The 20,650-nt window shown below is 36.9% G+C and overlaps 1 protein-coding gene across 1 annotated transcript; it reads right to left on the reverse strand.

Moving 5' to 3' along the window:
- Positions 1-1,671: 1,671 nt before the first annotated feature.
- On the reverse strand, positions 1,672-20,113 carry LOC113463532 (uncharacterized GPI-anchored protein At1g61900-like). Its single transcript, XM_039131856.1, has 8 exons — positions 19,944-20,113; positions 17,728-17,931; positions 17,027-17,632; positions 15,571-15,816; positions 15,425-15,436; positions 8,592-8,735; positions 5,958-6,002; positions 1,672-2,203 (listed from the first exon to the last, which is right to left on the reverse strand). The coding sequence occupies exons 1-8, from the start codon at positions 20,005-20,007 to the stop codon at positions 2,133-2,135; spliced, it is 1,392 nt and encodes a 463-aa protein (XP_038987784.1). The 5' UTR covers positions 20,008-20,113; the 3' UTR covers positions 1,672-2,132.
- Positions 20,114-20,650: the final 537 nt, after the last annotated feature.

The following is a 20,650-nucleotide window of genomic DNA, read 5'->3' on the forward strand; positions in this document are numbered from 1 at the left end:
TGAAAAGGCTATTTTACATGTATATCCTTATAAATATCTAAAAATTATGTGTATATCATTGCAAATATTTTGTTTACATATGTACCCTTATAAAGTATTCTTTTGCATATTACCTTCATAAACATCTAGCTACTATATATAAGTAATTAACATTTATGCAACATAGCAGATGATTTTATGACTACATGATGGGTTCATAGAATAATAATATACATGAGAGAAAGATTGAAATTTTAGAGTAAATCTGTATATATCACATCATCTGAAGATTACAGAAAAATTGTTTGACCAAGTAATGAGCTCATACCGTATCTAAAGAAGATAACTATGAATTATTAGATTATATTTCTAGCCAAACATCATGCAGTGTACATCATACTAACAGATTTCAAAGATAAATGCTTACAAAAGTTGCAATGCTGATATGAACCTGATAGCAACTTGCGCGAAGTCAAATTGTTATCCTCCACCTTATCCACACACGTAATACTAAATCAAATCCTAAACTCTATATACAGAATAGCCATGAGTGGAACAAGACTGCTAATCAGAAACCTTGGACTCCATCAACATGGCGAGCTTCCATTAGTGGAGCTGTTGATATGAGGTGAGATATGGTGCAACATAGAAACTGAGTCCAGATTATAGACCAGGACAAATTGGCTCCTTTGTTGATTAAACCCAACAAACCTTCTTGATTGTAAAACGCCAACGTGCATGGCTGGCTCTTGGGGAAGGACAACCTATTCTTCATGATTGAATGGGTTGTGGAATAATTGCAGCAGAATTTACTGAAATGGTGGCAATTCGGGTGCATTCGAAAGGTGACAGCTGAAATGTGACTCCGGACTCAATCCTCTAGAAATACAAAAGCTATAGTTTAAGCTATCCTCTTTGAAGACTTCCAACCTGTTCAAAATTTTTGACCGATCATGTTCAGCTTTCATTCCATCCAATTCTTATTCGTCCACCCGAAAAGACCTCGTGCAGATTAAATGCACCTGATATGCAACATGGTTTCCAGAAAATGGATTTCCCCATCATCTTATATTTATAATAAACACCTGCGTACCGTGTCATCTCGGTTTCTTAATTTAGGCGTAGGATGATATAATCCCAGAGAAAACCGGCAGAATATTTCTTAATGTCCGTCATAAGAATACTAGAGACCAGTTCGACATCTCTTCAGACTAGTTGCTCAGATGGGGCTGTTTGATTTCTTTTCGTACATAATTATACAAATGGAATTGCTTTTTAATGGGTAGTGTTTAACAAGTCTGATTTGATAATATTCCTTTTAACGTGTTCCCTTTGCAAAAATCAGTGAAACTTTGTGCTATGATACCATACAAAGATATCAAAACAACTTTTTTTTTTCAAAAGAAAAAAACTTTAACTGATCTATGAATCAAATACGCTTGCTGATCTCACATGATATTGCTGCAAAATTGCAAGAATTCAGAAGTAATATGAAAATAACTAAAGAATTGTATTACAATGATAATAAATGTTTATTAGTTTTTTCAGGTTCTAGCTGTATTAGCAAAGTCTCTCAATTTCCATCAAAAAGCTCACTGGTGAACTTCACATGCCACTGATCCCTGGGTTTTGTGCAAGCAATTGATTAATTTTAGCAACGCCCAACCATTGGCCTGGGGTCCATGCGGAGACTTCAACAATAATTAGTGGACACTTAGAGAGGAGATAATTGCATTGATTGGCCTAAATTTACATTCGACTGCCGACAAGGAGATCTAGGAAAAGCTTCTATGAAGAAGCTCCAAATGGGATTGCACATCTATCTCTAATTAATTACATATTTCCTCACTCCGGATTTTTCCCCTCCCTTTACAAGTATTATTACATTACTTGCAAGAATCATGGTTGCCAGAACTTCAATAAAAAAGGCCTGTTGCAGAACGTAGTCTACTGTGCTGGGCAAAGTCTTCGTTTGAATCCTTACCATCAAGGATGTGATGACCAACAATATCAGCCCAGTAGCAGCATGAACCATCTAGCCTCGTCCCAACTATTTGGTAGCAGCATCCTTTCAGATATAATAATGATTGAAATTGCCATCCATCACAGGACCATGAAAGCATTTGAAGAGCCAGTAACAAACCATCGCAGGATCATGAAAGCATTTGAAGAGCCAGTAACAAACCAATGAACAAAGGAAGCTTCATGTCTATTCCATTTTCACCTGAAAAAGAATGCATTAATAACTAAAATAGAAAGCCAACTTGATCGGAAAAAAAAAAAAGGACATGCTAACCTCCCAAACAGCTTTAGAAAAAATTGTGCCCAGGAGAATAAGCAACAAAGTTTGATTTGCTGAATCATTATCTCTAACGGTTTAAACATCTTAAAACTGCACTCACAAATAACATTCATCCAAACTAATACCGAATAATGCTTACAAATGGCATCTACAATTCAAACATTGTGTAACTTTTTTCTTCCTCAAAATCTTCAAGCACGTGCAAAATAAATCAGTCACCTCACTTGTATGAAGCCAAACTGCTACCTGATTGAAGTAGGTGACCTGCTATGAACATGTTATGCGGTCGGAATGGAAGGAAAGGAGCATTTTTAGAAGCAGTTCCATGATGATTAGTATCTAAGTGAGATTATATTAAAAAATGGTGAGAGTTGTGCAGAAAATTGCTAAGTTTGATTCCCAAATTGCGGTAAGGTGATTATGTTCCAGATCTGTCAGTTGCCACCTTTCTACCCCAAAAGTTGGCAATTACAGTCTGCAAAAGAAAAATCTAGAATTGGTAACCAAAGGACAAAAGTGAGAGAACACTGCTTGACATCTCACTGGCTTCAAAAAAGGAGTTGTTACATCACTGTCGATGTAGGTTGTCAACATCTCACCTATGATATAGATTTCTACCATCTCATCTACTCCATGGAGAAAGATAACCATCAAACTTGTCAATTCCATAAAACTCTGATTGCAAGAAGAAAAAATTATCCAATCTCTGATCTTCCAAAACTTCCTGACATAACAAAATTCATATTCCCATATCCGTATAAAAATTTGTCAGGTAAATAAAATATAATTTTACTATACATTAAAATGTTTCAGTATATTAATTTTCTCATCCTTCTTCCCATAACCATCTCGGCTGTCCACTTCTCAGCTCCTCAATCAGCCAAGCCAACAGCTCTTTCCATCTATTGTCTCTGGCATCACCTCAACTCCAACACAACCGCTCATTGTCAAATTACCCATTAGGTAAGCCCCATTCCTCGCCATCAATTGACCCCAATCATCCTTGACTCTTAATGAATCATTGGCCCTCATCCCCCCTCCCCCATTCAGCCCCCAGTCTTCCATCCAGCCCCTTGGTCGCTCAGTGACTCCTCAGCCCTCTGGATACAACCCGTCCCCCCCCCCCCCACTGCAAGCATGGGAAACCACTTTAACTCCCCCTCCTCCCTCCTCCTCCTCTCTCTGCCCCTCCCCGCAAACCCTAGGTCTAGTTTTAAGTGAATTATGCATTAGTCCTTATGTCTGTTAAGTTTAAGTCTTATTTTGGCTCAAAATCACCTGTGGAGTCCTTTTTCTTCAAGCATGATTGCATTTAGTGATGTTATAATGGTCACTGAAATTGGTGTCTTTTGTTGGTAATGCATTGCAACGCTACCTCAATAATCTTCTTGATTGCATCCTAACTCAATAATCATCTTTTCCTCCGATGCTCCTTTTCTTTTTCAAAAGGTTTTTCTTCTTCATTGTTGAACAAAGAGAAAGGCTATTGACTAAAACACAATGGCTGAAAAAAATAGTGAGCAATGAATGCCATGGTTCAGTATTCATCATCAAATTATTTAAAAGCAATAGAAAGAAATGGCAAGCAATTTCATCACAACAACCTTAAAAGCAAGATGAATTTCTACAACAGTGAATGATACAAAATAAGTAAAATGAATGATAAAATTGGAGAAATGCAAACCCTTTTATCAAGAGATATGGTGCAAGGTAAGAGCCCTAAATGAAGCCCCATCTGAACATAGTTCAGAGTCTTCAGACATTGCATTCTTTGTTTTATGCAACTCACACGTTGATGTTTTCAGCAGTCATGTTACTTATTAACCTGTCGTGAATATCTTATGTTGCCAATCGACCATTAAATAGTCGAGTATTAGATTTGTCTTGTGTGACAATGTTTGTCCAGTATAAGAGTATTATCTGGCTAATTACATTCTGCAAATGTTCCAGCTTGAGACCATTAGGTAAAACTTTTTCTTTTTTTTTCTTTTTGAATAAAAGGTAAAATGAGTTGATTCAAATGAAATTAAGTCTACTGACATGTAAAGAAATACTTGTGAACAAATACTATGAGACTACTGAATTTAATATAAAAGTTAATTAAGTGATATACTCCCTCCATCCCTCCGTCCCTCTTCAATGACTTTATGACAAGTGTCTCAACCCATTAAACCATCATTCAAAATTTCAACTGCAGTTGACCCCCATTTAGAGGCACCAGTTCTTGTCACCCAACCCCTAAAACCCAGTGAAAACCCCCTAAAAATTTGGGCTGCACAAGTTTTTTCTTTTCATTATTTTCACTTGTCTTTTCCATTTTATTTCTAAGAAAATCATTAATCTTGCCTCTGAGGCTAAGATCATTACAGATTTAAATGTTTAAGTGTACTAAAAAAGATGAAAGTATGGTTCTTGCTGCAACTAAGGAAACTGGAGCAATACATCCATAATATACCTGGAAAGATATGTATTTTTTTATTTTTGCAATACAAAACTTCGGAAAAAGGCATGCCATAACTTTCATGAATTAGGCCACCTCATGGAAGCCTCAAGATACGGGAAAGATTACCCTGATTTATTTAAAATATGTTGTTGATTTTATCAATTTTTTTAAAAAACCATGTCAAAAAAGAACATTCATGTCAAGATGCATGTTGCTATCAACATCAAAAAAAAAAAAGATGCATTCTACTACTGAAAGTTGTCTTGATTCAGATGTAGGCTTGATAGATAAAATGTATAGGTTTTCATAATTTAATTTTCTGTTTTAAATAACAAAACTAAAAGAATTTTTAAAACAAAAAATTATGGTTTTCATGAAATACATATAATGCTCATGGATCAAAAAAGATTCAAAGTAACATGTGGAAATGACAACATTCTTTCAAGTCATACTTCATGGCTCACTGAATTGCTTTCTGTAATTATTCTTTTAAGATAGTTCATCAAATTAGAAATGGCATTGTAAAGATTTCTCAATCTAGTGGGGGCTCTTATTGGTCTAAACATTTTTTAGTTAGAGCTTAAATGCGCGTGTAATAAGCTAGACCATTTCTTCTAGCTTTATAATATTGCTATAGAAAATTTATAAGTAATGAATTGATTATTTTGTATTTTTTTAAGTTTATTTCACCGTGTGACCCATGGCATAAGTTTAAAATATGGAAACAGCCTCTCCACACAAAAAGGTGAGGCTGCATACATCCGACCCTTTCCAAACCCCACAATGCCAGAAGCCTCATGCACTGGGATGCCTTTTTTTAATATAACCCATGATATCAAGTGCCAATAATGCCACATGGCAGCTAGCAGTGCTATAAGGTAGTGGGAAGAGATAAGAGGTGATGCTCCACTAATAAAGGGGCTGAGTGTTGTCTGCTTCCTCAAGTAGCACTGAACAAGCAATATTGGATATGTGACATCATATCAACAGATACGTCCTGTGGGAAAAAAGACATATCCTGATTCCTAAAAATGCGGGACCTTCTCAACCTTAAAAACTCAAAACAGAGATATTTTTGAGTGAATGCTATATTTTTTTTCAAATGTGCATCATTATTCAAATATGAAAATTCAAACAAAACAGAACCTCACGATAATCCCTTCAGAAATCAATGGAAGAGAGCGCATGAAGGTGGGTGAAGAAAACATTTAGAATAGCAACCATGATACTAACCAATGTGTGCAGATGTTGCAGCTGGAAGTGCCGGCAAGTTGACAGCTGCATAAATCAAGAGAACATGCCCAAGGTTACACAACACAAAATGAAAAGGAAAAAAATGGATTTTTAAATCAAGAATGCATAATTTATCACTCATGAAATCAGTTCCATACGCAAGAAAAGAAACATATGTGGCTTCAAGAAGTCAATTAGTTTCATTAACTGTCAAGCATTCAATCAGAAAGGTTGTCTAAGCAGAATTACATACAAACTGCTGTTTTTCCATGCAAAAGCATGGTTCTCATGGACGCAGAGCCAATATGGAACCCTTTAGGCCCCCAAAAAAGTTTTCAGGTCCAGATCTGGGTCTAGAAAAATGTAGCTGAAGCAGACCCAACCTTATCAAATAACAAACTAGGGCATGGAATTAATTTTTAGCAACTCAACTCGATCTGGACTAAATAGTTTACCTGGAATATAATGTAAAGTTCTACTCACATATTCTAAACATTCTCATAAAAGTTATTATCAATACTTTGAAGCTATGAGATTAATGAATATTTTTGAGAGCATAAAGGAAATTTGACTAGCCCAATAATATGCACCTGTTTGTTACCTGGACATAGACTCGAACTATACCAATCCAAACCCAATGAGCATCAGAAGGTTACAGGTCAGAGTATACCAGTATCCAACACATAAAGCTAATGAGTCTTATAAATTATCTAGTAGTACCCAGACCTGCACTTTGACAGAGATTCTTGGACGGATAGTGTTTGGGCAGGAATTTAGACCAGAACAACCAATGATGCAGGTTAGACTTTGGAGGTAACCAGACCAGACCCAAGCATATAGCATCCCTAACTAAATGGACCGCTTGGTATTCGAGCAAATCCTATCAAACTAAATATCAGTTATCAAAAAGATCGGCTTACCTTGGTTGAAGTTACAGGTTGCAAGTAACTCATAAAATCACAAGGGTATTAGCAGTCCCTTACGAGGTATTGTATGGTCATTTGATATTTTAATGTTCCATGTTACTAAATAAACTCATGTCACTTATTACCTTAAAGAAAGCTGAAACAAATATATGAGCCCACCAAACCTTTTCTGGAATAAAACTGCATGGTGCACATTTCAAAATCCAAAGCAAAGATGGTAGGGAAAAGAAGAAGGAGAAACAAACCAGATATTTTTTATGGCCCACGGACATACACTTGTCGCAGGAAGATGTTGGCAGTTCAAATGCAAAGGGCCAAGAAGATATAGTACTTAAAGAAGAAAAGTTCGAAAAAAAAAATTTAAATAGCAGTGCTTCAGCTACTACTATCGATGCATCAAGCGATCACATAAGCATGCAATATTGGATAAAAGGTTAAGTTTTTATATTTTCTTTTTTCAGTCTATAATAGAAAAAAGCTTGACGCTCAATATAACCAATATATAACTAACATACATGCATGGATTATTGATAAAAAAAACATGTTCACATGCATGTACATGTATATGGCCATGCTATCATCCCTAGATTTTAGGAATGCCATGTCAGATACCCATATTTGTGCCACCAAGTGAGTCCATTGCACATGTCAGCTCTATGCTTTAATTCAAGAAGACGTGTTGATTTTTTTTTTTAAGTCACAGGTTACAAATAATTCATAGAATAACAGGGGTAGTAGCAGTATTTTAGGCAGGTATGGTATGGTCCTTCAATTATTTAAAGTTGTGTCCTTTGTTATCAAATAAACTCATGTAACTTACAACCTTAAATGAAGCTGAAACAAATATATAAGCCCACGAAATCTTTTCTAGAATAGAACTGCATATTTTGGTGAACATTTCACAATCAAACCAAATGGCAGGGGAAAGAAGAAAATGAAACAAGTAAAATAGACATTTGTGTGACACATGGACAAACACTTGTTGCAGGAAGATGTCAGAGGCTCGGATGGAAAGGGCAAGTAGATATAGTACTTGAAGAAAACTTCTAACAAAACTTAAACAGTGCTCCAGCTACTACTAGCAATACATCAAGCAAGCATACTGGCCCTATTGCACTCACAAGAGAAAGTTCATAAATCTATTACGTGACATGATTAGATACAAGGTTAAGTTTCTATATTTAAATTTTTAGACTATAATAGAAAAAAGCAACTTCACTTCTAATATATCACATAAATAACTAATATACATGTACAGGTTACTGGAAAAAAAAAACATGCACATATGTATGTAAATATGAACTCGTTGTCTGTCATATCTGGATTTTAGGAATGTCATGTCAGATACCCATATTCGTGCCACCAAGCAACACCATTGCCCATGTCAATTGCATCATAGCCCCATGGTTTAATTCAAGTTGAAAGTTTTTCCAAGTTACAGGTTGCAAGTCATTCATAAAATCACAAGGGCATTAGCAGTATCTCAGGAAGGCATGGTACAGTGACTTAATATTTTTAATGTTGCATCTCATGTAACTAAAACTCATGCAACTTACTAACCAAATGAAACAAATATATGAGCCCACCAAATCTTTTCTGGATTAAAACTGCATATTTTGGTGCTCATTTCATGATCCTAAGCAAAGATAGCAGGGAAAGAAGAAGAAGAAACAAGTAAATTACACATTTATACAGATAACGGACATACATTTGTTGCAGGAAGATGTTGGAGGTCCAGATGCAGAGGGCCATGGAGCTGCAATATTGTCATTCAGATCACAGGTGAAGCTGATTCCAGAAGAAGGGTCAAATGTTGCATCTGATGGCAAGCTTGGAAGGAGGCATCCAGACTCTGGAGCAAAACTTGAAAGAACAATAATTAATATATGATTTCAAACAATATCAACAGTTTTGACAACAATTATATAGAGACAACTACATGGTATATGATTAAGTACTTGATTTTTCAAAATGAATTTTATCTGGGATTTGCCCAAAGATTTAGTCTATGCTATTTGCATAACCTGATATGCAAAAAGCATTATTTGAATAGATAGAATATGATTTATACCATACTGGGTTTTGCCTTTAACTATGATAAGTTTTAAAGCAATCCTAAGAACCAACGTGGCGCGGACACCAGTGCCAGGTCATCTATCACTCGGGTCTACGGTCGCCACAGGAGGATGGTCCAGCCAGTTTGATTTTATTTTGGAGTGATTTTATGTTATTTGGGCCTATTAGAATATTTTGTTATTTGACAGTCTTTAGGGCTTATTTTGGTATTTCGTTATTTTGAGCGTCTTTTGTAAGACTAGTTTTTTTTTGGGGTCTTTTGCATTTTTCTGGATCTTATAAATATGTTGGACCGTACATCGCTTAAGGTTATGCTATGAATAAAAAAATTTCTGAATTCCTTTCTTTAGCTCTAGCATGTGAAACCCTGAGCGGGGATAGGTGCGAAGCCTAGCTCTTCTTCCTCCTCCTCCCTCCTCTCTCCTCTATTTCTCCTCTCTCCTTCTCTCTTTCTTTCTTTCCCTATTGTCCAACATCACAACGTTGGCGAAACCATCCCGAATCGCACGGTTCGGGACGTACTGAACCATACTGGTGGTAGACCGGGGTGGTTTCGGCCTCCAAAACAAGAAACTGGTGGAAAGGGAGGGGGAGAAAAAGAGAGGGAGGAATAGAGAGAGGGGGAAGGGAGAAAGGGGGAGAGAGAGAGAGTGGCTGGCGGCTAGAACAGAGATGAGGGAGGGCCCCTTGTTCACTTAAAAAAATTTAAAAAAATAAAAAAAGGAAAAATATAAAAAAGAAAATAACAAGTAAAAAATCGAAAAAATATATAAAAAGGGGCTGAAACCCTTGTTTCATTGGGAAACAAGGAATTTACTTCTGTTCCGATATATGGAGGAAAGAGGGCTTCAAAATCCCTCTATCCCCCCTCCTTTGCCCTTGTTCCGGCCGCCGCCCTCTCCCTCTCTCCCTCCCTTCCTCTCTCCCTCTATTTCTCTCTCTTTTTTACTCCCTCTCCCCCTTCCTTCCAGTTTTGCCTATCACTTCACACCGGAACGGCACGGCACGAAGGCGTACCATACCATCTCGCTGGCCAACCAGCACAAATGTCGGTTCTGGTACTACCTTCCTTGTTAAAAATCTTATGCTGAACAAAAAGTTCAAGCTCAAAAATATAATGTCAAACAACCATCAACAAAATCGGTGCTCCTTTTTATTCTAGTGGAAATCTCTACCAAATGATCATGAAACAACAAATATATTGCTCGAACTGGGAAGGTAACCATTACAATTAATTTATATAATTATTACGAAAGGAGTAAGAAAGATTTTTTTAAGTGCATTTTCCAAATATTAATTTATAGAAAGCTCCACTCAGTTATCTTCACTATGACTTGCCATGTAGGAAGGAAGGTTGAAAAGTAAAAGGAGCACACATTTAGTCACATTCAGTTTCAGTTTTTCAAGACAGTTAACCACGAAAATATATAACAAGATATCAAAACATAGACATAGTAGTACAGGAGGCATATTTGATATAGGCATAATGGAAGGTGTAAAGCATCGTCTGCCGTCTCTGTACTGGACCCTGTACCGGTGCCACACTAGCACATTGTCGGTACGGTATGGTACGAAATTTTTTGGCGTACCGAGTGTCGATACGCCACCCGTACCGGGTATTGGTACCGAACTGGGTATGGGATGGTACACCTCATACCGCTCGGTTCAAACCGATATAGCATACCTTGGTGTAAAGTTAAATAAACCATTTTAGTAGGCAAAGATCAAATTGATATAACCTGAAATGACATGTAGGAAAATGGATATAAGATGACCAATGGAAGATGATACGATAACTAATGGATGATGCCAAAGTTGAGTCATGGGTAACTTAAGGTCAAGATACAACAAAGAAGTATGCAACAAGAACAAGAAATATCAAATAAACTTCAATTGTTCGTTGAGCAACACACAAGTTTTAAATCCAACTAAGAACTAGGGAATTCTTATAAGAGAAGGATAGGGCACACGTTGCATGAATAGTATATTAGCTTATCAATCTGGTGACAAATAAATATTCACTAAGATTGAATTACCAAAAACAAAAAGGCTAAAAATCAATATCCCAAACTCTGGAGAATTCCTTCATTTCTTTGCCGCACTCTATATTCTAATTTCAGATAGTTAAACAACAATATTTTTTACAAAAATGATGAGAAAAAAAATCAGATTTATGTTTATGTTCTCAGGGGTCTTGTTCATGTGTATATGTGAGAGGAAGGGGATATCATTGGTATAATGCAATCAAAGTTCATGTAGTGGATACAAGCGAAAAATTGTTGATCCTCCATGCTTATTCCAATTAGATGCATTGCACTTTGTTCCATCCAACTATCATGGTCAAGCAATGTGTTACCTCAAGGTCTAGATCATCCCTTTTAACAAGAGCTGCTGAACCTCATGAACTAGGCGATTCACATCATACTGGACTCGACTGGCCAAGAATCAGGGCAGTTTGCCTACCTGAGTCGGTTCCAGTTGAGACCTAGGCTGAACCGGCTTGAACCTTTTGGTTCTGCCCATTTCAAGCCATTTTGGACTGTTCCAACCCAAAACAGGTGGCTCGGTGGTTTATAATTTGAGTCATGAATCATGACTCTCCCAATCATTCTCCCCTCTCACCCGATCTTCCTCACCTTTCCCCTGTATCCTTCTCTCTCAATCCTTCCCTCTCCTCTCCCCTCTGTCCCTCTCTCTAATCCTCTCCCCTCTCCCCTCTCCTGATCATCCTCGCCTTTCGTAGGTCGCAACCCCTTGCTAGGGTTAGAGTCTTGCACCGCCATTGCCAATGACCAAGATGCTGACAACATTGGAGGTATGTCGTCCCTCCTGCCCCCCCCCCCCCCCCCCCTCTCTCTCTCTCTCTCTCTCTCTCTCTCTCTCCCCCTCCCCCCAATTCTCCCTCACCCTCCCCCTAGTTCCAGTAAACCTCAAGTCAATATAGTACGTACCGGTACTGACATCTCGTACCAGTTCAGCAACCTTGCTTTTAACACTCCGGCTAGTCCCCTTCCCACTGCCACATGGTCAATGAAATAGCTATTGGCGATCTAATCAAGTGCTCTAGTTATACAACCCCTTAAAAACTTGAATAAATAGATAAACTCCTCACATTTATACTTAAAAACTTACAACAAAACCAGCCATATGTGAAACTATTAGTAACAACAGGAGAACCTCTGATTATCGATGACCTTAATTTGTACAAAGGCAGCATGTGCAATGTGCATGCCTCAGACTGTGAATAATCAACATGTTTATGATGGGATGAAGTCACTTTCACCATGGTGCTTCTCTGGTTAAAAAGAAGGTAGAATTATAATATAAACTCCCTTTATGGATGCACTACTTTCTAAACAAAGTTTCAAGAAGAAATTAAACTACACAGGCTGAGAGTATTGTTCCAATAATCAAGAGTGCAATCATTAGTTTCTGGAAACGAAAACTGAAAAATCTCATAATGGAATTACTTCCATCTATAGAAATAGAACCATTTTTCCCGTATCAATATTCCTCTCAATTAATTAGTGTATAAACTTTGCTTCAAGGACAATTCAGAGTCTAATTTTTCACCAAAGTACTCTCTTGTCTCAGGTCTCATCCTATTAATTTAGTTGCATGTGCAGCACACATGGACACATATCAGGCCAATTATTAGGCCATCAAGCATGATACCAATCTAACTCAACCATGAGTAGATTACATAATGAGGTTCTACATGTAGGACAGAAATACAATCAGTACGAATTTGCATCTAACATCTAAAAGAAAAACCATTATCTGGGTTAATCAGGCCAAGTTATGTGATTATTAGGTAACATGTAAAGCCTAGTCATCGGTAATGAAAATAATAAAAAATAAAGCCCTGGTCATCGGTAATGAAAATAAAAAATAAAGCCCTAGTCATCATATTTGCAACTGTTTGAATGTGCAAGAGTTCATATCATTAAAGTTTATTTTCTTTAAAAGAAGTTTTAGATACATCGTAGTGACTGCAAACGAACCAACTGTTCATGTTATTTTTAGGTTTATTTTTAGATGCACAGCTATGGTTGTAGATGAACCAACACGTTCACGAGCAGCTCAGGTTAGGCTTGATAACAGCATATGTGGAGCTTGTACAATTGGGAAACAAGCCAAGCTGAAGCCTCATTTAAGGCTCAACTTTCGTACAAGCCAAAGCTGAACACTGTAGGAAGCTCAAGCTCATTCAGCAAAGAAAAAAAAACAAGGTTAAACATTCATAATTAAGCTCTGCTCAAGTTTCAACACCCTTTCATATAATGACCCAACATTAAGCAGCTCAAATGTTGGTTTATTTGCAGCCACAGCGTTAACTCCACAAGTTCTTTAATATCCCCTGCCCTCTACTCCCAATTCCCCTCCCCCTCCCCACATACATGCACACACACCCCCACATATACACATGTCCAAGCACATGCACATAGATCAAAGAGAAGGTATTCCCTTGATCCAGAAGGATCACCAAACTCGATATGAACCACTTTGAACACTATAGGTAGGGCTAGATAGCCGAATCACATCGGGAAGCCGAATCACATGCCAAATTTTCCAAGGTCATAACTTAATCATACGACATCTGATTGAGATGACATTTTATTCAAATTGAATAACTTTTTAAGATCTATAATGCAGCGCCAACCCCTTAGATGGTTAAAATGGACCAAAATTCCATCATTTGGGCTCCAAAATAAGCAAGTCAAACCATTTTTTTTTTTTGAGAGAGAGATTTTGACCGGACATATCTTTCAATCTAGGAACAATTGGATGGAGCAATAGAAAATAACAGTGATGGAGGAGTCGAAATCTACCTCTTGTACAATTTTATTTTTTTCATATTTATTTCTATTAGTCATGTTTATTTTTAGAAAGCTAATCCTATTCGAACTAGAAGAGAAATATGATCCGAATTGTGCAAGGATGGACCTCATTACTACTACTATTATAAATAGAGAGTATGTACCTCGGTTTTTGATCAATGAATAATTAATGAAAAGAAAGAAGACCTAAACCCTACTTTCGCCAATTTTTTGATTTGAGTTGAAAAGGTTGAGGAAAATCTTCTCGTCAATTTGATTGGGCTGATATCAGAGCCTCAGTCCTCTATATTTATGGGAGCCTTAATTTGTGGTCTAGACGCACAAGCAATACAAGCAGACAGAAGAAGAATTATCTATGCTTAAAATACATCGAAAGATAAAAACGAGTATGGCTACTAATTTTACCTCGATGGATGATGAAATAAAGAAACATTTCTCATAACTAAAAGACAAAATTGCCAAACTCACCGAGATCGTGTCTCAATTGGCGACACCTTCAACACAAACACCAACAACTATTGAAGCGAAGCTATCTCCCACATCTGGAGACGAAGATCTACCATCTAGCGAAGAAGACCAAGACCGAAAACCATCTCCAAGCAAAGCCACGAGGCGAAGAAATAGACGTTTTTCCATCTTCAGTTCTAATTTAGTGGGAGCTAAATCTCATAAATAGGAGTATCACTAATCCAGAAGGATCACTAAACTCAAAGCGGATCATCTTGGCCACTATGGATCAGACTGGATGGGATATAGGAGAGAGATCCATCATATCGGAAAGCTGAATCACATGCCAAACTTCTGGAGGTTATAACTTAGTCATATAATATATGATTAAGATGATCTTTTTTTTCAAATCGAGTACCTTTCCGATATTTACAACATAGCGCCAACCTCTAAAGAGGTAGAAACTGGCCGAAACTCCAACGTTTAGGCTCCAAAACAAGCCAGTCAATTTGAAAAAAAAAATAGAAAAGATTTTAACTGGACGTATCTCCCAATCTAGAAAGAATTAGGTGGAATGATAGAAAGCAAAGTTGATTTACGAGCCGAGATCTCCCTCCTACAGAATTTTAGCTTTTTTGCATTTATTTCTACTTGTCATATTTATTTTTGGAAAGCTAATCCTATTCGAACTATAACAGGAATTTGACTTGTGCAAGAGTAGACCTCACTACTACTATTATAAATAGAGACTATACACCTCAATTTTTGATCAACGAATAATGAATGAAAGAAAAGAAATCTAAACCTTACTTTCAGCAATTTTTCTACCTTTTTCTAAATTTCTTTTCAGAGATTCAAGTTGAGTGATTTGAGGAAAATCTATCTTCTTCCAATATTTCTTGGACCATATCCATATTGATAAGGTGAACTAACTCAATCCAGCCTACTTAGCAAAAAGAGACAACAAAAGCAAGATACAAATAAATCCGGTTGAGCATCACTAATCACCATCTACATGCAGAGTTAACAGCTGAATCATTTCATTCATAAAACGTTATGACAAGATTGCAATATAATGTTCACTATGGCTATATTTACGACAAGCAAATCAGTCTGTTGTGATACATGTTGGAAGGGGGAGAAAAAAGCATAATTAAGGTTGAGCCATAAATATTACCTTGAGATCCAACTGGTTCACCATTTGAACAAATGATCACAGCCACCCAAGAACAAGATAAATTTGTGTTAGTATGTCAATTAATTGAATGCAGAAAAATAATCTACAGGTACCAGCATAATAGCTGAAGGTTTCTTACAACTAACCTTGGAGTGAAAAATCTTTGAGAGTTATCTGGCAGAAACTATAGATGTTTGTGATAACATTCATTTTTTGCAACTTCAGACCAAGCAATGCAGCACAATCCAATGCTTGTAAATTGGTTATGAAACTTTGCTTTTGCAAGTGAGATACATAATTGCTCATGGAATGGCAGCATGCAGTATGATTCTTGATCCTGTTCCCACAGAACTCCGCAACTTTTGTGGTATTTGGAAAAACTAAAGGACATACTGCAGCAATAAATGCAAACTTATTGGTGAGGCTTTTGAAGTTAAATATAGTTGGTATTATAACAACATAAATGAAGAAAACAATTAAGGTGAGATACCAAAATTCTTAAAATACAACATAGAAGCATTGAGTGGAACAATATGCAAAAACCAACAGAATAAGAACTGAACAAGATAGAAATAGTAATACAGTAAGCATCATATACAACTAAAACTAAATTTAGGTCAATAGATTAAAAAGCTTAGCAATACAAGAAAGCATTCTACAGTTTTTTAGCAAGTACATTATTACTAGATATAGGTTTTCTCAATTGCAACAAAAGAAGACAGTACTGAAGGTACACATTCCATAAAACAGAGCTTCAATGTGAGGTCAGCTAGAGCAAACATGAAAGGAAAAATGCAGGATGTAAATTCTGATGCATAAGATAATGGTAAATAACTTGGGAGTGGCTAAAGAAGAACAATCAAACAGCTATGATATTTACAACCTATTCAGAAAGGCTAAAAGTGAGGATTCTTCTTCTCAAAAAAAAAAAAAAAAAAAAAACAAAAGAAAAAAAAAGAATCTACTAGTAACATGGTTAATTTTAATATAGCACTAAGTTAGTCGGTTGGACTTGTACTCATTTATTCGCAGAACCAAACTAGGAAAACTTAATCAGTTAATGAGTCTAAAAGGGATCATAAAAACCAACTAAGTATTAGTTCGAGGCATACTTTGATATTCCCAGGAGAAGACAATAAATAAGGATTCATAAAGCCAGTAGTGTTTGCATTATGAATTAATGAAACATTACTTGCATCGGTTCCATCAAAAAGGAAAAAAAGAAAAAAAAAAGAAACTTGTATCAAAATTCATAGCAACCATCCAACTTATGAAGAACATAGGCTTTCAATGGTTGGAAGTCAGTTCTTCCCTTCACATAATTCTTCAAACAACTTCAGTCAACAAGATGACCATCTTTGATTACGTTTCAGGCAGTTGTCTTCATGTTATCTAACAGCCACTTCAACTAAGCTCAGTCTAGTTAAACCACTCAACCTCAACTGAAAAGATTTAAAAAAAAAAAAAATAGAAATAGAAATAGAAAGTAATAAATGCATACAGGAGCACACCAAGTTGAATTGGTACTTGAGCTAATTAAAGATTTCTCAAGCACTATATTTTTATCATAGCGCAACAGGCAAAGGTTTCTTTTCTAGCTACCTTCATTAACATTGCAGTTGGATATTCGTCTAAGTACATGCTTGGCAGATAATGGATCAAGTCTACTGGATAGCCATCTGAGGACAATGCTTCTGCAACCAGCAATTCTAGAGTAGTGCTCAGGCAAGTTGTTAGTAATATCCATACTCGTCAAGCCACCATCTCTCAAAGCAATCTTTTTGGCAGCTTCAAGTATAGCATTTTGACATATTTGGCTGCAACATTCATTCACAGCATCAACTTTCCCACAGGCAACCAGGAGTCTAGAGGAGTCAACAACACTCTCAAAATTATTGATATTATTGACAGGGCAAGAGCTATCAGTGAGGTTTAATGGGTGGATTGAGCAAATTTTTTGAAGATTATTACTGGCCCCGCGACTTTCTAAGATCTGTTGAAAATCTGATAGGCAATAGTTTGCATGAGTAGAATCCAAAGCAAGCATTCCTGTGTATTTACTTGATTGCCCTATCAGAATGACCAGGGTGGCCTGAAACTGAGGGCAACAGATTACGTTGGCCAAGAAAGGAGCAAAGGACGCCAAACAATCGACAGCAGTTGTACTTATCAAGCTCTCAACAGCAGAGAAGTTTAATGTACACCGTCCTACAAGAAAGGAGGCACCATGAATGCAGTTCATGCAGCTTGACCAATTATTTATTCAGCTTTGTAAGATATAATATAACTTTAAGCTGCAAAACCTGATAATTTCGGTGAACTATTGTTGAAAAATGGTGTCATTGGAGAAGGTGCAAGAAGAGGAACAAATGGTTGAGGAGAACTGTTCGGGGAAGTATCAGGCATCATAACATTCTTTTCTGCTGTCAGCACAGAGTCCATGTGATCCAACAATGGAAATCCATGAACAATTACATCGTCCCATTTGCAGCAGAGTTCTTGCAAACCTGAATGACAAGCAAACTGATTGGTTACAGATAGAAAAAGAGAGAGCAGCAAAACGTTATGCTGCATTAAAACACAATGCCTAACCAAAGCATGTCAGGTAAATGTTAAAATGAAACAAAATGAGGTGGACAAAGGCTTGTCTTCTAAATCTTCCAAATATAAAGATGGAAGAGGAAACAAAGATTTGCTAAATTTAAAAAAAAAAAGGCTCAAGTTAAAACATAAAATACCTTAAAAATAGAGTGCCAGAATTAACTGCCAAATATTGAAATTATGCCACCAAACTAACAGAATACTTAGTAACAGATATATTGCATCAGTTGGATCAAATTAGTATGGTATAACATAGATATTACATATTATGCTTATGGTTGCACATTATTTTCTACTGATATGGTGTATATATTACAGGATTATTAGCTTTTAGAGTGATGATGCTCATCCAATGTCCGATGTTGTCATTGAAACAGATCAGCTATGCGGGAACCAGCTAGAAACCAGCAAGTTTGCTTGCTTAATCCCTCTATAAAAGGGCTGAATGAGAACCGCTCTGTTTTTGCCCCTGTAGTCCAATATTTTCTCTTTGTTTTGTAGGTTTAATGCTTTAAAGACCTGATTTGATGAATCCTTGCTCCGACCTCAACAGCTTTTAGTTGATTCAAATGTTTAAGGAAAATTAACTACTGGGGAATGCCAAAAACAGCTGAATGGGATATTTAATAACTATCCGATAACAGACCTGATTCTAGTTTATACCAGAGTCGCTATGGGTAGTGATCTAATCTTGCAAGATTCAACCAGTATCTGACTCATTGCTACCCATATTGACAAGTTATTTCCTCCAAGATCACCAGCTTCCACAATGTCCTTAAGTTTACCTCCTTATGACTGGAAAATTGGTCTAGATCACAATGACAGGTGTTTTAATAGGGACCCTAGACATGAAAAGCTTCCGTCAATTTTAAACAATAAGCATAAAGTTATACCCAAAGCAATAGACAATAAAATATGTGGACTGCCTTTATGATTCTTTCATGCATTTGTTGTCATTTTATCATGATTTCTTAATAACAAGATTGTGCAATATGCTCACTGGAAAAAAAATGTAATTCATAATCCTAAATCCGGGAAAACCATGCCTAAGGATCAAAACCAATCTCGTAATAGTCTCTACTGGAGTAAATGGCTTGTTGCAAATGAAGGCTAAAACAGAAACTCAGACATCGCCATGCACCTCATCCTAAGCAATATACCGGATTGCTGAATCAGCTACCATGTTCATCCAAAAGCAACGACGCACATCATAAAATAAAAATGACAAATTGAAATCATTCTACGACATCACATTTTTTTTATCAGGATAACTGGTTAAAAAAAAAACAATGCGTCACATCATCTAAACAGAGGAAGTCCGAAGTAAGTACAGTCCCAGGATCCTCACACACAGAACAAATTTCACAAAAATATCAATACAGACCACAGTGAAATCTCCGGAAAGTCAACTAACCACATCCAAGTCCTAAACCGAGCTTCAAGAAAGTACACAAAGAACAAGAACTTCTCGCAAAAACCTATTTTGAATCACCAATTTAGAGGGGAAACAAGAAATATCCAAACCCTAAACCTAGCTTCGAGAAAGTTCACAAATACCAGAGCTCTTCACAAGAACCAATGTTCCACCACAATTTACGCAAGAAATTTCAACCTCCGTCAGAAATTCACGACGAATTCGTTAAACAACAAAACAATCTAAAAACCCTCTTCGAAATCAAGAACCAAGATAGATTACCAGCACACCGCAGCCTGAAACTTGAATTTCGAGCTTAAAATCAAAATGCCGTCAAAAATTTCCAACTCCTAACTTGATAACCCAAGATATCAACAAGAAAACCAGGAGAAAGAAGAAGCTGAGATTTCTTGGCGGCTCGAGCGAGGAAGACGAGAAGAGATAGAGAGGAAAAGAAGCGAACATATGGAAAGACGTTGAGAAGGAAAAGGGGAGAGGACTCACAGAAGAGGAGGAGAACGGCGCCGAGGAGGGGCGAGGTGGGAGGGAGCAGCGCGTGGCCTCCCATTGTCGCGACCTCGGCCTCGGATGGAGAGGAGTGGCGGTGAAGGTGGTGAAATCTATGATTACCACCGCTACTGTGGCCACTACTCCACTGTGGGAACTGTTGGCCTTAGGAAAAGCGAGATGGCATTTATAACGGCTTATTAATAACGGCTGTCTCGTTTTTATGATACTTCAACGCGAAGGAGCGTGCACGCCGCTTGTTAAGATGTGAGAATATTAATTTTTATGGAGGCTTTATAATAAACACTATGCTTATTTTGAACTACAACCGGCAACCTAATTGCCGAGAATCGGTTAATATTAGCCTATCGACCTTGACATGTAGGCCAAGAAGAATGTTGATGCTGCGAGCTACTTCTTCATGGATCCCTTATGTCTAACTTTATTTTAAATGAACAACTATTTTTATGCATAAAACTCTGTCTCATGTAAATATTGCTGCTCCGTCTTGTATGAAATGAACTCTATTTGTCCAAATTGAGTGATTACATTTGGTCAGTAGAATCTACAAGTCTAATCTAACCATGCTTAGTTGAGCTTGAGTTTGGCCATATTTACCCAACCCAACCGGATTCTATTCGATCTAATCAAACATGATCCTACTAGATCATGCTTTACTCAATCAATCCTACTCAAAATTACCT

The sequence above is a fragment of the Phoenix dactylifera genome, chromosome 11, assembly GCF_009389715.1.
Source record: "Phoenix dactylifera cultivar Barhee BC4 chromosome 11, palm_55x_up_171113_PBpolish2nd_filt_p, whole genome shotgun sequence".
Taxonomy (NCBI): domain Eukaryota; kingdom Viridiplantae; phylum Streptophyta; class Magnoliopsida; order Arecales; family Arecaceae; genus Phoenix; species Phoenix dactylifera.